The 20,225-nt window shown below is 41.2% G+C and overlaps 1 protein-coding gene across 1 annotated transcript in view; it reads right to left on the reverse strand.

The window, feature by feature from the left end:
- Positions 1 to 19,969, reverse strand: part of HEATR1 (HEAT repeat containing 1) — a 40,017-nt gene extending 20,048 nt beyond the window's left edge. Inside the window, exons 1-22 of the mRNA XM_035108386.2 lie at positions 19,887 to 19,969; positions 17,733 to 17,883; positions 16,357 to 16,573; positions 15,902 to 16,043; positions 14,474 to 14,575; positions 13,748 to 13,888; positions 12,582 to 12,793; positions 12,021 to 12,154; positions 11,482 to 11,590; positions 10,970 to 11,080; positions 9,902 to 10,019; positions 9,499 to 9,606; positions 8,052 to 8,147; positions 7,443 to 7,537; positions 6,531 to 6,742; positions 5,902 to 6,023; positions 4,610 to 4,810; positions 3,632 to 3,803; positions 3,292 to 3,440; positions 2,904 to 3,096; positions 1,957 to 2,129; positions 737 to 904 (exon numbers count right to left, since the gene is read on the reverse strand). Of these exons, the coding sequence (XP_034964277.2) occupies positions 737 to 904; positions 1,957 to 2,129; positions 2,904 to 3,096; positions 3,292 to 3,440; positions 3,632 to 3,803; positions 4,610 to 4,810; positions 5,902 to 6,023; positions 6,531 to 6,742; positions 7,443 to 7,537; positions 8,052 to 8,147; positions 9,499 to 9,606; positions 9,902 to 10,019; positions 10,970 to 11,080; positions 11,482 to 11,590; positions 12,021 to 12,154; positions 12,582 to 12,793; positions 13,748 to 13,888; positions 14,474 to 14,575; positions 15,902 to 16,043; positions 16,357 to 16,573; positions 17,733 to 17,874 (3,117 nt within the window). The 5' untranslated portion in view covers positions 17,875 to 17,883; positions 19,887 to 19,969. The remainder of the gene's footprint in view (positions 1 to 736; positions 905 to 1,956; positions 2,130 to 2,903; positions 3,097 to 3,291; positions 3,441 to 3,631; positions 3,804 to 4,609; positions 4,811 to 5,901; positions 6,024 to 6,530; positions 6,743 to 7,442; positions 7,538 to 8,051; positions 8,148 to 9,498; positions 9,607 to 9,901; positions 10,020 to 10,969; positions 11,081 to 11,481; positions 11,591 to 12,020; positions 12,155 to 12,581; positions 12,794 to 13,747; positions 13,889 to 14,473; positions 14,576 to 15,901; positions 16,044 to 16,356; positions 16,574 to 17,732; positions 17,884 to 19,886) is intronic.
- Between the last annotated feature and the right edge of the window lie 256 nt (positions 19,970 to 20,225).

Consider the following 20,225-nt stretch of genomic DNA (forward strand, 5'->3'; position numbering starts at 1 on the left):
TGGAGCCATTTGGGAACCGAGGTTTGACTGTAGCTGAAATGTGCACATCTAAATTGGCTTTGTGGAACAAAATATTTTTAAAAAAATTTTTAAAATAGACTTTATTAGAAAGTTTTAAAAAGGTATACACACACCAGAAAATTTAAAGTAACTTAATAACATAAGATAACTTAGCAACTTAAATAACATAGCATAACAAAAGTAACATAAATAACATAACTGCATATTTAAGCCACCCAACATAAATTAATCAACATAAATAAACAAATCAAGGTTGATCTAAATAGATTAAATCAATCAAACTACAAATAATATACAAGATCAACTTAGACAAACATAACATAACATAACATAACATAATATAACATAACAAAAAAAGAAAATTATCCCCAGATCAGATCTTAACACATGGGCCTATCTCCATAAAATCCATTCATTTTAGATTAAAATTGGCTTCCAATCGCCAATATATCGCTTCCCTTACTATTGTTTTCCTCTTTAGTTTGCTTTCCCTCTTATTAAATCCAACTGAGTTATTCCTACATGTTTTCTCTATTCCAGACAAATCACTAGCTCTGTTTTGATATTTTCTTTTTTAAAATACTCTTTGGCTTTGTGGAGCAAAATAATGTAAGGCATGATTTAGTTTAGGAACAGCAAGGTCCCACTCCGCAACAAAATGCTTCCAGATGGGCAAGCACATTTTCAAAAGCTTGACATAATGCATTCCACACACCTTGCCGTTGACTTCATGAAGAATTTTCATCAGGTTCCTTGCAATGTATGAAGGACAGTTGGTGGTTTGTACACACTTAAGTAATGCTTCCAGTGCTTCTGACAACTTCTGCTGCGTCATCTTTTGCTTGTGTTGAGTTTGTTGTACTTCAAACAAATTCTGAAGGCACTAAATTATAAAACAAAAGGAGGGGAAGGCATCCAGGAGCTATTCAGCACAATAGCTGTATAATCAGTATCACCCAACATGGTTCTGAGTAGTCTGGACACCAGCCACCTTGCCCCCAAATGGAATGTTTGAGACTGGGAAGCACTTTTCCCAAGACTCCTTCACCATCAGACGCTACTGAGCAGATGGAATGGTGATAGAGAAGTATATTGTTGTAGCTAACAATGCTGCCACAGAATAAGATTGCAAATGGGCTCACACCAGCCTTCAGTCAGTCGTTATGTGTTTTCTGCCACCTGCACCCTAGATGCCTACTTTGCCATTTCATCCTCCTCAGTTCCTCAGGATATTGGGTCAGCAACTAGGTGAAGCTCATTGGGGGCCCAGACAGAGACCAGAGCCTCTGTAGGAATGCTGGATAAAAGCATAAAACTCCTCAATGAGAAAGTCGGACACTACCTACATTATCTGGACAATCAAACCTTGGCTTAATAAACTGAGACGTACCATGTTTATGAACCCTTAATGCAATCCCTTTACTCCCACTTTACTCCTCCCTCCATGTGAGGAAGCTCCTGTTAACCATTGTTTCCACTTCTTAAGCAGGAAGCAGAAGCCAACTTTAACCATCACTTCTTATTCTCGCTGTTTGGAAGCCACTCACTGTAGTTTCCTATTTTGGATGCAACAGTCACCTATGGCTAGCTGTAGCTTCCTGGCTTGACTCTCAAAGCAGAAGTAAGGGGCCCAAATGTGGATGCAAAAAACCTCACACACGTCTCATCTTATTAAGCTGACATTTGATCATTCAAATGTGGCTGCTGTCATCTATAACCTTCTCTAACCAATGCAGGAGAAAGGATGCCTCTAGAGAGGAAGTCTTTTTTGGGGGGGAGGTGCCTCCTAGTCAAACCCTTGGCTGAGGTTTTCTTGAAAAACTTGTCTCCTGGTAATGGCAAGATCATCCAGTTCCGGAATCACTGGGAGACAAACAAGTATGGCGAATATCTGATTCAAAACGGGTAACACAGTATTTTGCCCCTGAGGCTTACCTGGATTATGTAATTTTGGTCAGATATTATCTCCTCAGCTTTCTGCATTAAATTATGAATGATATGATGAAATGCAGATTCTTTTATTCCACTTAAAGAATGAAGGCAGTTTACAGCAGCTCTTCTGACTTCGCTCACAGGACTTCCCAAATTGATCAGCAAAGCTATGATCACTGGAAAGGGAGAAAAAATAAAGAGTTAAAAAAATGATGGCTAACAATTGTTAAAACATCAACAACTTGCTAACAAACTTTCCATTGAAATTAGAAATCTCATTTGTCTAGCCAATTGCTGCATTTTAGAAACATTCCACCCCATCTTTCTGTGAGCATCCTGATGAACAGTTGTAAATAAATAACCTAAATAAAGTAAATAGGTAAGTAACACCTTTGTTCAGGATTTCGCAGTCAGCACATTTCCTGAATTAAGTGCACAGGCTAGGTTTGCATGAAGGTCCTTGCAGATAATCGTCCTCCACAGACTAATTTACATCTCCTTGTAGTTTCTCTCTGTTTCTATGTGCCATGTTTGTCCCCCTAAATTACCTACCTAACAGGAATGACAGTAGCCTAACTATTTTCAAAAGGTCTTCTCTCATGTTGGGGGGGGGAGCCTTGTAAAATACAGTGGTACCTCGACTTACGAACGACCCGACAACCGAATTTTTCGACTTACGAATGGGGGTAATGGCCGCACGCTTACGAATGTCTCGACAGCCGGGGGGAAACCGCGGCGGTTTTAGATAGGGCTTTTCCGACTTACAAATTTTCAGATAGGGTTGCTTTGACTTACGGATTTTTCCGTTTCCAATACATTCCTATGGGAAATCGTGTTTCCAATTGCGTTTTTCGACTTACAAATTTTTTGACTTACGAAGGTGCCTTCAGAACGGATTAAATTCGTAAGTCGAAGCACCACTGTATGACAAAAAGACCAGTGCACAGTACCTGGGGAGTCTGCTGATGTCAATTGTCTTTTCCTCTGCACAGACTGCGATGCAAGCATGGCGCGCCCGATGTACAAAGCCCGAGTCTGTTGCACGGCATCCATCACAACGTTCAGCTGATTTGAGAGGTTGTAACTGTACGTCCATAAGACTGAGAGGAATCTGAATTCATGCTCTGGATCTTTCAAATGTACCTTCAAATTAAAAAAGGAGAGTCCTGAATGTGCACATGTGTGAACTAAATTACAGTAAAACTTCGACCAAATGAGCATTTTAAATAAATGTATTAAAAGTGCATGGATTAGACTAAAAACCAGAAAAAAAGTTCTAGGATATATGGATTTAAATCGACTGGGACGATGTGGGTAGTGGAGGAAGGGGCAAGCTACCTCAAACAGAAGTTTCATCATTGCACGGAAATGATCAGCATAGATTCCCTCACTGGCTCCACGGACCAGAATGTCAAAGAGCTCCAACAGCAGGTGTAAGTAGTTTTTGCTCGTTTCACTTAAAGTTTCAGGGTTCCACCACAACTCATCTGCATGAATGCACAGAAACAGGGAGCAAAGACTGATCAGAACAGAACAAGGCTTTCTGCAGGCCACAAAACTAGCACTGGTCACCATTCCACGATCCATTCTTTAGAAAACAATGTGCAGTGTTGCAACGAGCATAGCAATTACAACAGGACTTTTTAAAAATGGTATTATTTTGCAACCAAAAATTCACCTTTCAAAAAGGAATCTGGAGGCAGCAGGTCTTGAATAAAGCTTCTGAGCCAAACGATCAGCAAGACAGAATCTTCTAAATCCACAGCTTCTCCATTATTTAACTTTTGTATATATGTTGTTAATGCCTCCAAGAGCAAGTCACTGTCAGATGTGAAATCGCAGAGAAATGCCTGAAAATGAAAACACCACTCTTTATATGTAGTGGTTCTCTCTCTGCCTTCATTTTTTTTTAAAAAAAGAGCAATGCGTACCACAAACACCTGTCTTTAAATTCAGAAGCCCCAAAAGAATGTTGCTATTCAAGATAAACCTTGAGTTAACTCTCCTAAAAACTTAACACTGCATGTTTGGGGATGGCAATGCCTAGTGAAGGAGGGGATGGGTTGGAATACTAGTCCCCGAGTGATTGCATCTGAAAAAACCATAGGCTTCCTGGGGTGCTAATAGCTTCACTTCATCCATGCTTTGCTCCACCCAGGCCCACTATGACTGGTCACTGCCTTACCTGGCCTTATGTAAAGCATGTGAAGCTCACCAATGCCTTCCATTTGCTTTATCCATTTCTATTCCTGTCTGGCACCCTGGTTCCAATTCTACTGTGTGCTTCTCTCCCTGAACATGCAACATCTGACTTTCAGGAAAGGACCTCAGTATGCTCCTCTGGCCTACAATTTCCCCTTTTTGCTAGGTGTAGGTCTTCCTTTTCACTGCCCAAGGAGCACCTTGCCAAAACCTGGTTGTTTTAGATTAGTTTCAAGTATCGCAACCGTACACCAGTGCAAATTTAGAGCTGTACTGGAAAGAAAGCAAAAATACTTCTGATTGAAAGCTGAAGTGATACATATAAGTCTTAATGAAGCTGCTTACTACTACGCAACAGATTTTAGAAGTATCTACCACGGAACAAACATCCCTTCTGTTTCCTGCCTAATTCTCATTTTCTTTCAGTCCAGCTTACAAACTCGGGAGTCCTCACCTCTGCATGGTAAGTGTCTTCAAATATTTGTACTTTTCTCCTCAAAAGATAGAAGACCTTCAAAGCCAGTGGCAAACGACACTCTTCTGCTTGCGAATTACTGCGGCAGGACTGGACAAGAACAGAGCTGATAAGGTGAGCAGTTATCTTCTGTAGCCCTGAATGAGACTCCTTCTCAGCAATACTGATGAGACCTTCCACCTTGAAAGGGAATTAAAACACAGGTAAAATTTTCATATATATAGATAGATAGATAGATAGAGAGAGAGAGAGAGAGAGAGAGAGAGAGAGTAACATTAGTTCTTTACGGTAGAAATAAGGTTGGCCAAAATCTGCATTTTGGCTTCTCTGTATATTTCCCCTATCCACATGCCATATACAGAACCTGGTTTTAACATATAAAATGAGCTAAGGATGGGAAGGTATTTTAAGAGCATAAAGAAGAGAGTCTGCTGGATCAGGCCAGTGTCCCATCTGGTCCAGCATCCTGTTCTCACAGGGGAAAACCTGCAAGCAGGACCTAAGCACTCTCCTCTCTTGAGGTTCCCAGCTACTGGTGTTCAGAAGCATTACTGTCTCTGACTACGGACATAGAGCACAGCCATAGTACCCTTCCCCTTCCATGAATTTGTCTAATTCTCTTTTAAAGTCCTCCAAGTTGGTGGCCATCGCTCATATCATGGCATTAGTAACCACTCTCCGGAACATTCTCTCTTGGGTAATTCATGAGGCAAACAGTGATAAGTCTTTAAAGCCTCTTAAAAAGGTATCTGTTTACACAAGTTTCCTTGGAATGTAGCTCTTAATTTTTAACATGTCTTTGTACACTGCTCAATTTTATTTGTGAGATACAACTGGCATTTTGATTTTTTAGGAAATGTTACTGAACGTTGTTGGATTTTTGCTGCTTTGGTTTTTATAGAAACTGCTTAGAGCTTTTAAAATAGGAGGTGGTATAATTTTTAAAAATAAATAAATGGCCTGGGGGACCATGGGGTGTTGCTGCTGGTCAGAGCAGACCATATCAGGGACAATAATTTTGCTCAAGCTTCGTATATGCTTGTTCTGCACATTTCTTTCAATGTGAAGCAGTGCAAATTGTGCAAAGTTAAGCATTCCGTGCCCATCATTCAATCTGGGTTTCAAGAACTACAGTTTGCATCTTCCTGATCTATGAGTTGCTTCATTGTGATAATGCCTGTAATCAAGGATCTTTTTAATCTACTGGTCAAACAACTTAAAATAACAGCTTTTTATTTAAAAGAATACTGTATTGTCAATTACACACATACCATTTGTAAAGTGAAGGAAGAATCCTCTGAATTTAGGTTCTCTGACAAGAGGCTGATCAGTTTTGCATTAGATGCACCTATCACATCTTCTGACTTAGAAACTTTAACCACCTTTTTGAAAGCTGTTTCACCAAAAAGCAAAAAATAGCATTAATACATCACACACATCATCAAAACCAGTATGCTTAAAGACAATGGGAGACTGCCTAAAATCTGCAAAACCTTTGCCTTCAGCATAGCCTTCTTCACTTCATGTTCAGAAATGCAATGTCATTAATGTTTTTCTAAAGTCATATCAACTGCCTTTTTTATTGTAAGAAGTTATTCCACATTGCCAAAGCCTTTCTTCTTTGTATCACACACGCTTTAAAAATAAAAAATTATATTCCTCTGAGTGCAGAAAATGCTATTGTAAATTTCGTTTGACTACAACCTAAGTTTTTGCTGATAAAATGTTTTTGAACAATAAAAAATAACTAAACCAAAAACATCTTGCTTCTTTTTGAGCTACATTTTTGCGGGCATTTTTAAAAGAAAAATGTAAGTTTGTTATCTTACTGTAAATAATGCTACCAAAAAACCCGTGTCACTTATTTTAGGAACCCATCTTTTTATTTTTAACGGCTTACCTTCTGGCCAGCCTTTCAGCAAAGGATGTAGGGAGCAAAGACCAGAATCTGCTACACAAAGTGCTACTTTCCATTTGGCAGAGTTAGAATCACTGCTGGTTATGACTATAAATGGCAGCACCTTTAGGACTAATTGGTTTAAGAGCTCTTTATTCTCTTTAAGAATCTCTTCTTTGATTAAAAGGTATATTGCAGCCTTCAGGATCTTGCACCTAGCACACACATGGAAGGAATAAAAATGGGTATTTTTAGATCACATCTCCAAAATCAAGTTTTGCAACACAGTTCCCCTTCCTGAAATATTTTAATATTGGCATGTTATTTAATATGATGGAAGCTGATGACTGCATTGCTGAAGAGCATCTACTAGCAGAACTTATTAACACAAGTTTTGTATTGTTTGGAGAAATGGTACGCTCTTAAACACAAAACCCAGCTCCTTGTATTATATGCTTGAAGATATGGAAGATGCTATATATTTAACTCTTCGTTTATTGCTAGGAATCCTGCCACTGCCTCTTTTTGAGTAACTGAATCCTTGGCTTCAATCCATTGGAAGAAAGGGGGAGGTGATATTTGTCAATTCCCCAGTGCCACCTGCCACACTGTTCTGGAGTTTCCCTCCAGATGCTGCAGAAGATGCTGCAGAGGGAAGGGGGAAATCAGCAAATGCCAGCAGAAGTCTCTGTCGGATGGGAACCACTTAATTCATATTCCTTTAAGATACAATGATTCCAGAATAAAGTAACAATATGCCACTAAATCAGAAAAGTGCATTGTATAACCTGATCTCCAGACAAGAAATTAAATTAAATTCGTAAAATAACTAAAATTCTGAGAACGTATGAAGAGACCTTTAGCAAAGGTTGCCTTTAAAGAATCCAAAAGGGAACTGTAAAAAAGAACACTTACCATTTTTCATCCTTTGACAGGTCAGCTCTTTCAAAAAGACACAACAGACTGAAGCCAATTTGTTCATCAAAAGTCTTTGAATTAAGCAACCAGGTCTAGGAAAAAGGAACCAGTATAAAACAACAACAACAACATATGCATGGACAAAAACTAGAAGCAATTGTATAGGTCTAAAGCAAAATTTCAGGTTTACTAAAAAATATTTTCAAGAAGTGCATTTTATATTCATGGGAAACTGCTTTTGAAGAGAAAAACCTAGGGATTTCTAGATTGCTCTGTGAAAATTGCTATTAAACTCCTCTCTTTCAAGGGAGAGAAAAGGAAATCTCTTGAATTTTCATGTTAATTTAGTGGCAAGACAGAACATTGGTTTCCACTAAAACTAAGTGAACAAAGCCATAACAAATGCATTGTGATAGGATTGCAACCTAAGAATAAGTGATGAAACAGAGAACTATCAAACATACTTTAGTATGATATTTCTCTTACTGCATGGCCGATACCTAACAAAGAATGCTTTTCCAGAAACGCATGCCATCGTAAGTCAGGCAATCACAACTGATAATAAATACCAAGAATTTCTGGGCCCTTGAAGAGATGAAGGCCTACCTCCAATGTACCAAGAGATGACATAATCACATCTAGATTATCATCCTTAAGTCGTGCTAAAATTGCTTCTTCTATAAAGCAGTCGTCAAAGCCTTCCTGAAAAGAGAGGAAGGCCGAGAAATCATCATACAATTCAATTACATTCAAAAGACGTGGACTAATACTTTTAGTAAAATGCCAATTCCAGTTCAGAAGCAGACACAATATTATTTAGATAATTACACATTACTTATGACAGTAAGCTGCAAGACAGATGGCCTATAGAATCACAGTTGTAGCATTCATATGGCAACAGACTGTGTCTAACGACATAATCACAAACTATAATTAGCCGAGGGCTTTTCTGTATTCCCATGATCAGCCTTGCAGTGTTGACTGTATATCATGCTCAACACACAATAATAGGAAAGAGTAAAGGGTAGCAGAAACTCCGCCCCTCTCCAAATCACTAGGCCCAAGAGGAGTGAGAACAGTTGACTGCTGATGTTCCGAGGCTAAATTAGGAAGTAGCTTGCATGCTGTAAAACAATAGCAAAAGAAGGAAGACGTTTGATTGGGGAAGAGCTATAACTCAGTCGTAGAGCATCTGCTTTGCATACAGAGGGTCTCAGGTTCAATCCCAGGCATCTCCAGGTAGGTCTTCAGAAGTTGCCGCCTGAAACCTGGGAGGGCTGTTTCTGGTCAGCATAGACAATACTGAGGTGGATGGACCAATAGTCTGACGCAGCATAAAGCAGCTTCTTATGTTCTAATCACCCCTCCAGTTGTCATTGACATTGATGGGTTGGATCCAGGCTTGCACTCAGAAGAGGAAGGTAGGATGTGAGAATGAATGTCAATGACCCCTCCTTCAGCACCATGAGGATTTGCTTCAGGGGTTGGGGGACCCTATGGAGCAGTAGGACAGGTGGCACAGGAGAAAGGAGAGATCAGTGAAAATTGCCTCCCACAGAACTGGAGGTTTTTAAGCAGAGGTCGGATGGCCATCTGTCATGCATAGCTGCCAAGTTCTCCCTTTTTTTAAGGGAAATTCCCTTATGCTGAATGGGCTTCCTCGCGAGAAAAGGGAAAACTTGGCAGCTATGCTGTCATGGAGATTCCTGCATTGCAGGGAGTTGGATGAGATTACCCTTCCTCAAGCTCCCCTTGCATCATAGCCCCTTCTGTGAAGGAATAGAGCCCTTTTGTTTGTGAAATGGACACTCTGGATCCAATTAAGCCAGTTTCACCTTTTTACTGACATGAAGGAAACAGAGATTTGACTGCCCCCTATTGTTAACAGATAAAATGAAGAAAGAGCCAATGAGAAATAAATAGTGGGAATTTACCTTTGGCTACTGTAAAGGTACATTTTTCTGCTGCCACCTGCACAGTGCTTGCTAAATCATCTAAGATCCTAATTTTTAAAAGTGCAACAAAAGGCAAAAAACCAAAAAGGCAAACAAACCTTTGATGCTTGAACAATTTCTTTCAAATGCTGAACAGCCAGAACTCTGACCGCTGGCTGCGGATGATTCAGGCTAAGCAGCAGAGACGTATTGGAATCTTCTAGAAACTAGGGATACAAATGAAGATGACCTGAGCTGTACCCACTTAACAACAAGACCCACTGAACTCAATGGGATCTACTTCTGTGTAGACATACAAAGGATTGAGTGGTTACTGTGTTAGCAACGTATATATTATTCATAATAATTCTGAAAATGCCTTGATTTCATCAATACTGATAAGATGCCGTAACAATGCAGTCATCTGTCATTTTACAAAGAATTTTTTACCACACTTGCTGACTATAATGCTGGTACAGAAACACATTCAAAAAGAAGCAATCTCAAGGATCTTTGACTTACCTGATATTTACCACCACTCATGGAAAGAGAAATAAACTGGTGGAAGAGATCCTGTTCCTTCTGATTTCTAACATCTTTCAGATATTCCTCCAGTACCAAATCTAGAGTTGCAGAATATCTGCCACAGGAAGAAGAAGAAGAAGAAGAAGAAGAAGAAGAAGAAGAAGAAGAAGAAGAAGAAGAAGAAGAAGAAGAAGAAGAAGAAGAAGAAGAAGAAAGAAGAAAGAAGAAGACAATGTTTTCCAGAGAGCATTTTAGGGCAGTCTATTCTCTTGAGTTTCAGGGAAGGTAAAAATTATTTTCATGCTATTATAAAGACACCGGGCGGTATTCAACAAACTTGATCCCTCAGTGTAAGGACTTCTGGCTGCCAACATAACTACCTCTCCCTCTCCTCTGCTCCAGGGGTTTCCCCAGTCACCCACAGCAAATTAGGGAATGCTGTGGGATGCGTGTAGGGGGGAAATCCTTGTGCTAATGGAATGAGTGCATTGGACACAATCTATTATCCTGCATTAAACACTTAATTTAGGGCAATAAATTATATACATCTAAAACACCAAAGAGATGTTTACTGTAAATCAGAAACTAATCTGTTATCAAACTATTAAGTCCCTAATACTATTAGAGCACTAGAACGTACTCAGTGGCTGCACCTAGGCTTTTAAATTCTCTCCCAAAGGAGCATTGTTTTGCATCCACCTTGAAGCATTATGCACAGGGTAGCTAAAGCCTTCCTGTTGAGGAGAGATTTGGGCAATGAACCTCCCCCTAACATTTGGGAGAGTGCACAAGGGCATAAAATGCAAAGTACCTACACATTTAGGTTACAAACTCAAGGCTCATGTATACTTTCCATGCCCCATGATAGCAACAACCAGTCTGGTGCCCCCTCCAGATGTTGGACCAATCATCCCTGATGGTTGGCCACACTGGCTAGGGATGATGGGAGTTGTAAAGTCCAAGAACATCTGGAGGGGCGCACATTGACCTTCACTGCCCTGTGACCCCAGATTACTGACAACAGACATATTGATTTTAACAGGCAACACATCTCTCTCCACTTACTTTCTTTCAAAAAGTCTGATTAGAGGAAGCAGCTGCTTATTCAACTCAGCCATTTTGCCCGGATCAGAGTCACTCTCTACACCATACGAGATATACCCTTCCAGAAATTTACTGAAGCGGAAAGAAAATGAATAAATTATCACCTTACAGAAATATAACAAGCCATTTACATTTTGACAGTTCTCAATTCATTTCAAAAGCTAGTAATTAGATTTTATTTCCCTTGTGAGCTTCTTCGTTTTAATAGCAAGCCTACATGCAAAGGAATTTTCTCTCTCAGTGCCAGTCCTGAATGCACTATAGTTATTTTTATTCACAAAAATGCAATGGAACTTAAAATATGAATATGTTTTCATTTTCCAAGTTATGGATCTCTGCTTGTGTCTAGAATAGGCAACCGATATATTCTAGAAAGTCACATTGCAAGATGAAAATGAGTCAAAATCTACTTGATGCTCTCTAGATCACCAAGGACAAGAAATAAACTCACTCAACAGGAGAGGCTAGCTTACCAGGCCAATAAACGATCCAAATCTTTTTCTAAAGGTATACTTGTAACTATAGCTTCTAGATGTTTTATGGAGGTTTCATAATCAACCAAGTCAGATTTCTCTTCCATTTCTGAAAAAGGGAAAAAGTATAAATACATTGTAACTATTTTTTAAAGAAAGAAATACTGTACATTTATATTGAAAAGTTCCCTATGCTTAAACTGTACTGGAGCACAAATAAAATTCTGCAGTACAGCAGAATGTAATATTTTCTGTCCTATGTTGGTTCCATGTCCCTGTAAGAAATATCCTGTTTCGCAGTGATGGCCAAACTTGGCTCTCCCGCTGTTTTGGGACTACAACTCCCATCATCCCTAGCTAACAGGATCAGTGGTCAAGGATGATGGGAATTGTAGTCCCAAAACAGCTGGAGGGCCAAGTTTGGCCATCACTGCGAGGCTAGCTGACCCCAAAATAATTATGCTTCTAAGGGGGAAACCAAACACCTGAGCTCCTATATCTCATTTACAAAAGCAACCACAAGGAATCCATTAACATACCTGTCTTTCCATAAACAACTGATTGAACTAGATGTGGCAAGAGGTAATGCAAAATTGGACTGACATCGTGAGCTGTTGAAATTTCATGAAGGATGGCAATCACATTGGGAACATCACACAGATAGGTAAACGGCCTGCACAAAAAAGAAAAGACCAAAAGCAATCATAAACATGTGTGCAGTCTTAACAGTTTGAAGAGGTTTAAGCTGTCAGCCACCTGTTATTAAGGTGACTAAGCTGTGGAATCAGGGAAGCTGGTTATCTTTGAAGAGCCAGGAAATTAGCTGCTCTTGTTCTTCTGCACACGGTAGGAAGCATTCACTTAAACTGGATTGCTCCAATCAGCTTGCAGTTGCCGCTTTTTTGCAAAATCCTGCACGCAACAGCATGCAAGCATCCTGGCCGCTTGCTGATAGGTAGTCCCATTTTACTGTCCTGCTTTTGCCAATTCTTACAACTTTGCTTACCAGCTGGGCAATGCTATTCTAGCCACTCCTCTTAACTACTTGATCAGTGCATCTTGTATGTTGGGGCCTCCTGGAAACAGAGAGCTCAACTTACTTTTTCCCAAGCCCTTCCTCCTTCTGACTCTGTAGCAGGATGATGAGGCACCCTAAACCCTCTTTGATAAGGGAGGGCGTTTTGGTCAAAGTCTTGCTGATTTTCAACGCCAAGGAACGAACCAGAGACACTTCCATTGTCATCTTCACAGCCAACTGGCTTATGATCATGTAGGTTGCTGCTCTGTAATCCACCAAGGTTGACTTCAAACCCTAGGGTGAGAAAAGCAATCCAAAATATTTTTGACAATTTGACAGAGAAACAGCGCAGGTCTTGGGGAGGAGTATTTAACAGAGTATTTTGGAAAACTCACGTCTACAAAAACTTTAATGCCTTAAGGTAAAGGGACCCCTGACCATTAGGTCCAGTCGTGACCGACTCTGGGGCTGCGGCACTCATCTCGCGTTATTGGCCGAGGGAGCCGGCGTACAGATTCCAGGTCATGTGGCCAGCATGACTAAATCGCTTCTGGTGAAGCAGAGCAGTGCACGGAAATGCTGTTTACCTTCCCGCCAGAGCGGTACCTATTTATCTACTTGCACTTTGATGTGCTTTCGAACTGCTAGGTTGGCAGGAGCTGGGACCGAGCAATGGGAGCTCACCCCGTCGCGGGGATTTGAACCGCCGACCTTCTGATCGGCAAGCCCTAGGCTCTGTGGTTTAACCCACAGCGCCACCCGCGTCCCTTACTCCATAAATTAAATAATATCCACTTCGCAAACAAGGCAGCTCCTGCTTCTGAAAAGCAATCCCAGAACTGGGCTATTGCCAATAAATACAGTAAAATTTCTCACTACCAGTGGCTACAACACTGAAGTCCCATTTGTGACCTGGAAACACCAGGGATGAGGATTATAAACAGCCTTGTGCTCTCATGTGATAACAACACACCCACTCCAATATATAATACTGTACAATTGAAATACAGATGGAAAAAGTAATAGCTGAGAGAATGTGAGAGACAGAGAATCATTAAGTATCATTTTCATAAAATGCTGGTGCATCTGGAAACCATGACATCAATAGGCTTTCGCTTCAAAGCCAACATTCAACATGCGGCTAGTTAAAAAAAAGGAAATCTCTGTTTATCTACTGCAAAATACATTCCCACAAACTAACAACTGCAAATTGAAAGAGCAAAAGTAATCACTTCAGGAAAACTGTACCTTTTGGATATAAGGAAGCAGCTTGGAAACTAGAGAGTCTGTTATACTTGCTGCAGCCCCAAGAGCAGACACAATTGTAGAGGCATAAAAAGTAAACAGGACTCTCAGTTGTGTTAAGTTCCCTGGATACAGTGAAAAGGCCTAGAGAGAGAAGTGAGATGTGTATTAAGGATAATGATAAAACAAAGGCAAAAACGGCATCATTTGCTTTCCATACCGTGTACCAGACAGAGATCCTGTACAAGCCACACATGTTTTAGCCGACATTCCAGCATTGCAGGGGGTGGACTAGATGACCCCTGGGATTCCTTCCAAACAGAGAGAAGCCCACCACCCTCAAGCACATGTACCGGATCCCCAGTTGGTAAGCATGCAAATGGACCCCAGGAAATTCAAATTGCCTAACAAGATAATAGTTATTTCCCATTGAGGAATGCTAAATTCCTATTTAAAATAACACAGTTGCCAGGGAAATATCCTTCATTAGAAGAAAAATCAATCAATCAATCATGAAAGATCAGCTAAATGGATCCAATAATTTTATAGTGTGATATTTAGTAATCGAAGCCATTGTTCAGGTCTGCCCAGCATAAGTGGGCCGCCACACAATAACTGCTACTTAGCATTTCTAAACAATTTCTCTTTCCTTTCAGTGTTTCACTGAAGTGGTATTTAAACAGATGTGGAGAACATCAAATTGACACTGCCCTGGAACAGCACACCAACCTTTAAAGATTTTGTCACTAGACTGCATATGAAATCCATGAAACCCAGGTCTTTGTAGCAGTGTGTGATCAAAGTTCCCCTTGCAAGAGGGACTCCTGGTTTCTGCAATTGAGGCAAAAAAGAAAGGATCAGAAGAGAAAGGAAAAAAACGGTTTAATTAAATTTCAGAGAAAATATATAGAAAACAACAAGTAGTTCCCATTATAATAAATTCAAGGCACTCTACATCATAGAGAATAGTCCTGTATCTTGTTACATGAATCTATGTACCACTGATGCCCATGGTATTTGCAAACACGCCACTAGTTATATGTGTGCAGCCATGTGGCTAAGCCTATAACAATAATAATTTTATTATTTATATGCCACTCATTTGACTGGATTGCCTCAGCCACTCTGGGCAGCTATGCATCAAAGAACTCCTGGCAGTGTTGCTGGACCAGTTCATGCTAAACTACCACAAAAGTTTGTTGTGAAAATTATTTTTTTGGGGGGGGGGGAGGTGAGTGATTATGTAAGCTGTTCTGTGCTCCTTGGAGGAAAGATGGGGACGTATATTATAAATTAATATGATGTTTACTCTATGCAAGTCAATAGGAATTATTTTCAAGTAATTTTGTACAAGACTGCAGCCTACACTTCCCAGTAGACATACATGAAATTGTGTTGCTAGTGACAAATAAGTAAATCAGTGGAAGACTGAACAGGCATAATAAAAATCCTGGTTTATTCTGTTTAATGTCTTGTAAGGTATAGTCAACAATATGGAAAAAACAAAACTTAAAAAGCAGTGAAAGTATACAGCAGGGACAAGGAATCTGTGGCACTAGGGGTGTTGTTGGACTACAACTCCCATAATCCCAGACCACCAAACATGCTGGCTGGGACATCAGATGTCATATTTCATCCATTGCCCATGCTGACTAGGCTTGATGGGATTTGGAGTCCAATAATATCTGAAGGGCCACAGCTTCCCAGTCCTTGGCATACAGAGAAAAATGAACATAGTTGAAAGGGAACTGTAAGTATGGGGCCAAAAAAGCAAGACATTCAATTTAGTAAGCTGACTCTGACCAAGCCTACAGCCAACATGCAAAGAAGGCAGATACACATGAAGTTCAAAGTGTCAAAACCACTGATGAGATTATGCTGCAGACAACCAGGGATAATACAGTAGAACTTCTACTTATAACTGCCTCCACTAGCGGACATTCCAAGTTGCGACCACAGCAAACCCGGAAGTAACCGACGGGTTTGCTGCTTTCACGCCTGCGCAGAAGCGGGCAATCACCGCCCGTGCCTGCGCACAACGGTGCCTCCCCTTCGCCATAAGGACAGGCCTCCAGAACGGATTGTGGTCATGAGTAGAGGTTCCACTGTAACAGTATTAGAAATACAACCACATATATTCATCTTTTGCTACTTCACCTGAATCGGATACAGCCAATGCCACCTTTGAGTTGGGTCACTAATTTTCAGAAGCTGGATAACTCGCACAAACAACTTTGTCTCATGATAGGGCAATACACAGCCAATCAAACTGTCCTGGTTGTACAGATGGATATGAAACCTAACAAACAGACATAACACAACCACATGATTAGACATAGGAGTTTTTGTGTCAAATACATTTACTTCACAATAGCTCCAACCGATCACAGTATTGCCCATCTAGCATGGGGCAGTATTTGAGACTGATTTGCAAATTGCAGACCACAAGATCCAGCCTCACACAATATAAAGTGAAAGTTGATTACACATCTCGACTAATGCTATAAGTTCCCTGAATTGCCCTGGAATGTTGCCATCTTGGGACAACGCTTATTGTAACTGTCCCAAATATGTGGGCAGTTTACTATAAACAAGGTGCATGAATAGATTACCTGTGAATCAGCCACTCCAGGCACTTCTGTGCTGGTTTGAGCATGAAGTAAGGAGACAAGTGAATCAGGAACAATGAAATATTTTCATCCAGCTGCTGGTTTACTGCTTTTGTTTGGACACTGCGTTCCAAACCTTTGGACTTTTGACTGAAAAGTGTCGGCTGAAAAATCTCAAAGGAAGGATCAATCCCCATCAGCTCATCTAGCCCAGTGCACCCTAGGAAAGATATTGGAATACTTTCAGTACTTCACACAGTTTTTATGAGCCTGTCAGTCAGTGACAAATCATTCTATGCAGAGGATCCCTGGCAATGAAGCCACATGGGGCAAATAATGTTTGACCCAGCAAATGCACACATACAGCTGTCAATTCACATTGGCCAGAATCATAAACCAGGTGTTACTTTCTCCACGCAGATGCACTGTAGACCAATTCAGTCTGGAGCAATTTACTGATATCTGTACAGGCTCAAGGTACAAACAACACAATTGCACTGATTGTATTTACATTCTTCTTTATAAGCGAGCTTGGTTTCTACTACAAGACGTTGTTCTTTTAATCATCCCAGAACCAACTAAATTGCAATCTCTCACAAGGTTTATGCAACACAAGTTTCTTGTAGGTTTCTCCTTACACAGTGGAAAAATGGGTAACCATATTGGCTGCAAGTAGCAAGGACTTAAGGCTCTTGCTCATATGGGGTGGGGTGCTGGGGATGGGCTTTCACTGTTGTGTCAGATATAACAGGAGTGTAATACAGAATGCCCCCAATTTGTTATTAAACATACAACCTGAATTAAACAGCTATCAAAATAATGTTTATTTATTTTCTTCTCACAATTGCAAGGTTTTATTTCTCTCAGGCAACATACTTTTGAACAAGAAAGAGCTAGGAGAAGTCCCCCTTTCTACACATATATCAAATGTTTATGAATTATCAGCCAAGGTTAAAGGTAAAGAAATTCCTACTTATAATCCTGAGCTGAATATGAAATTCACCAAAACAATCTTACTTCATCTGGAGCAGCAGAAAACAGATGACCCTTTATGGTAAATTGGCAATTAACCTTGTTCAGAGTCCACAAATGCATTCACAAGTGGCAAGCATATTCTGTGCTGAGCAGACATGTGGTCTTTCACAGAGTCCAAACTGAAAGGTGCATTTCTGATTTCATGCTCTTTTTTGGAGAAATGATGCCTGACCCCTGTTTCTGATAACTCCAAAACTTAAGCCAGCATGAGAGACAATATCTTTTTCCTCCGCAAGTGAAGACAGTTAGCAGTAACCACAAATTGTGGCTGGTTGCATAGGCCAGCCAAATTTATTGACCCCTCAGGCATCATAAAAGTCTGTGATCTTAGGCCCCTCACTTACCTATTGCAAAAAATGTCTCCCTGTCAATATTGGCAGCTTCCTTACAATCAAACAGTAGTGATGCTACTTCACTTCGAGACAAGAGGCTGGGGTCATTCTGAGGAAGCGCAAGGCGCTTCAGCTGGTGAGCGAGGGATGTCATTTTTTAATCCTGTGGGGAGGAAATAAAAGGTTTTAACAGATATAGGAAGTATTAGATAAACCAAAATCTATCAAAAGAATCTCTAGTTTTGTACCAATTCGCTAATAGCAAAATCATAAGTAGGTTGCACCAATTTTGGCTGATGCTAAAAACCACCATGAAATCTACATTAATAGCTAGCTACAGAAGGGCATAGGAGCCTGCAAAACAACAACAACAACAGTGAAGCAGCATAGGAGATAAGAACACCTGTCATGAATTGAAGTTGTCAAAATATTCAAACCTTGGCTCAGTCATTAACTCACTGGGTGGTTTCAGCAAGACACTAACTCTCCATTTCAGTCACCTCACCCTGTTTCCATATTTGTAATAAAGGCACTTCCAACTTAAAGGTAAAGGTAAAGGTAAGCCTGACTATTAGGTCCAGTCGCAGACGACTCTGGGGTTGTGGTGCTCATCTCGCTTTATTGGCCAAGGGAGCCGGCGTACAGCTTCCAGGTCATGTGGCCAAATGACTAAGCTGCTTCTGGCAAACCAGAGCAGCGCACGGAAACGCCGTTTACCTTCCGTCGGAGCGGTACCTATTTATCTACTTGCAGTTGCCATGCTTTCGAACTGCTAGGCATTATTGCAAATATTACTGAGATAATGGTCAAGGTTAGCTAAACCAGGTACATGGAAACTGTGGCCCTTCTGATGTTTCTTGGACTACAGTGTCCATCATCCCTGATCATCAGTCATGCTGGCTACAGCTGATGGCACGAGGCCTCCCAACAAGAGATTCTATATCCTTATTTCCATGCATATTGCCACTAAGTATGAACTCATACATACATGTTCATTGGTCGTACGCACATGAGATTGTCATCACAGGGGAAATGCCATAGAGGAACATATTTACTGTACAATGCTTTAAAATGGGAACAGCTTACAAGTCTAGCTTCCTCCCTGAGCGAGGAAACATCACCTGATGGGTAGTCATGCATGAATTGTGTTTGTGAACCTCCTCATCCCACACTTACCGTACATGGAATCAAATCCTATTGAACACCACCTTCCTGAACTTTAATTCAGCTCTTAATTCAAGTTAAACAAGCACAGAACCAGGCTATACCTTCCACCACAGTCTGCGGTGTGCACACCTTTCCAGACCTACAACCGTGGGCTAAGCTCTGTACATGACCTATAAGGTAAAGGACCCCTGGACGGTTAAGTCCAGTTAAAGGCGACTATGGGGTTGCAGCGCTCATCTTGCTTTCAGGCTGAGGGAGCTGGCATTTGTCCACAGACAGCTTTCCAGGTCATGCGGCATGACTAAACTGCTTCCGGTGCAACGGAACACCATGACGGAAACCAGATTGCACAGAAACGCCATTTACCTTCCCGTCGCAGCAGTACCTATTTATCAACTTGCACTGGGGTGCTTTTGAACTGCTAGGTTGGCAGGAGCTGGGACAGAGCAATGGGAGCTCACCCCGTCACAGGGATTTGAACCACCGACCTTCTGATCAGCAAGCCCAAGAGGCTCAGTGGTTTAGACCACAGCGCCACCCATTCCCTTACATGACCTATAACCATTAAAAGGACACACTCTCTGTCCATATGTATTGCAACCTTCTCCCCAACCCCAACTTCCTATGCTAAGAAGCCAGAGTTGGGGCTTGAGAAAGAACCTTCTTGAAAGCTCTTGAGAAAGATAGACTGTCTGCAAAGGAAAAACTGGCCGTGAAAAATGGCAGATACTAAGAGCACAGCAAAATGCAAATGAATGACAAATATCCCATAGTCAATAACGAAAGTGGGTCCGCAGTTAATACAATGAATCCAGACTCTGTAGTAACTCTTCAGCAACTGATCAAATGTTGCAGTGCTGCACGAGAAGGTGAGCCTCGAAAGGCAATGCGAGACCCGGGAAGAAAGAAGCTCAACACTTCACGCTATCTGAAGCCGCCGCCTGTTCCGACAGAGCTTCGCGCTGAGAGAAGGCGACATCTCGAGCGGAAAGGACTAACCTGGGACGCTGCCGGTTTCCACGCTGTTTCTTTTTCTTTTTCCTCCACGTGGGAAGGTCCACCAGGTGTTTCACCTATGACCCGGAAGCGAGAGCGGGGACGCGTGCTTCCGCTTCCGTCGTTAGAGGGTAGTGGCAAGGGTAACGGAGCCGGCGTCTCTCCCTTCCATCCGGTCTTTGCTCTCTGCTGCCCCCGCGAGGCCTCCGGCTGTCAAGTGGCCGACTGACGCTGCTGAGAAGGGAGGAATTAAACGAGGGGATGCGCAATGAATTCAGCTTAGTTTGGGGACTCCGCCTGTTTATTTATTATCCATAGTTAACGTGAAATCTGAAAGACAAC

Source organism: Zootoca vivipara, chromosome 3 (assembly GCF_963506605.1).
Source record: "Zootoca vivipara chromosome 3, rZooViv1.1, whole genome shotgun sequence".
NCBI classification, from domain to species: Eukaryota; Metazoa; Chordata; class Lepidosauria; order Squamata; family Lacertidae; genus Zootoca; species Zootoca vivipara.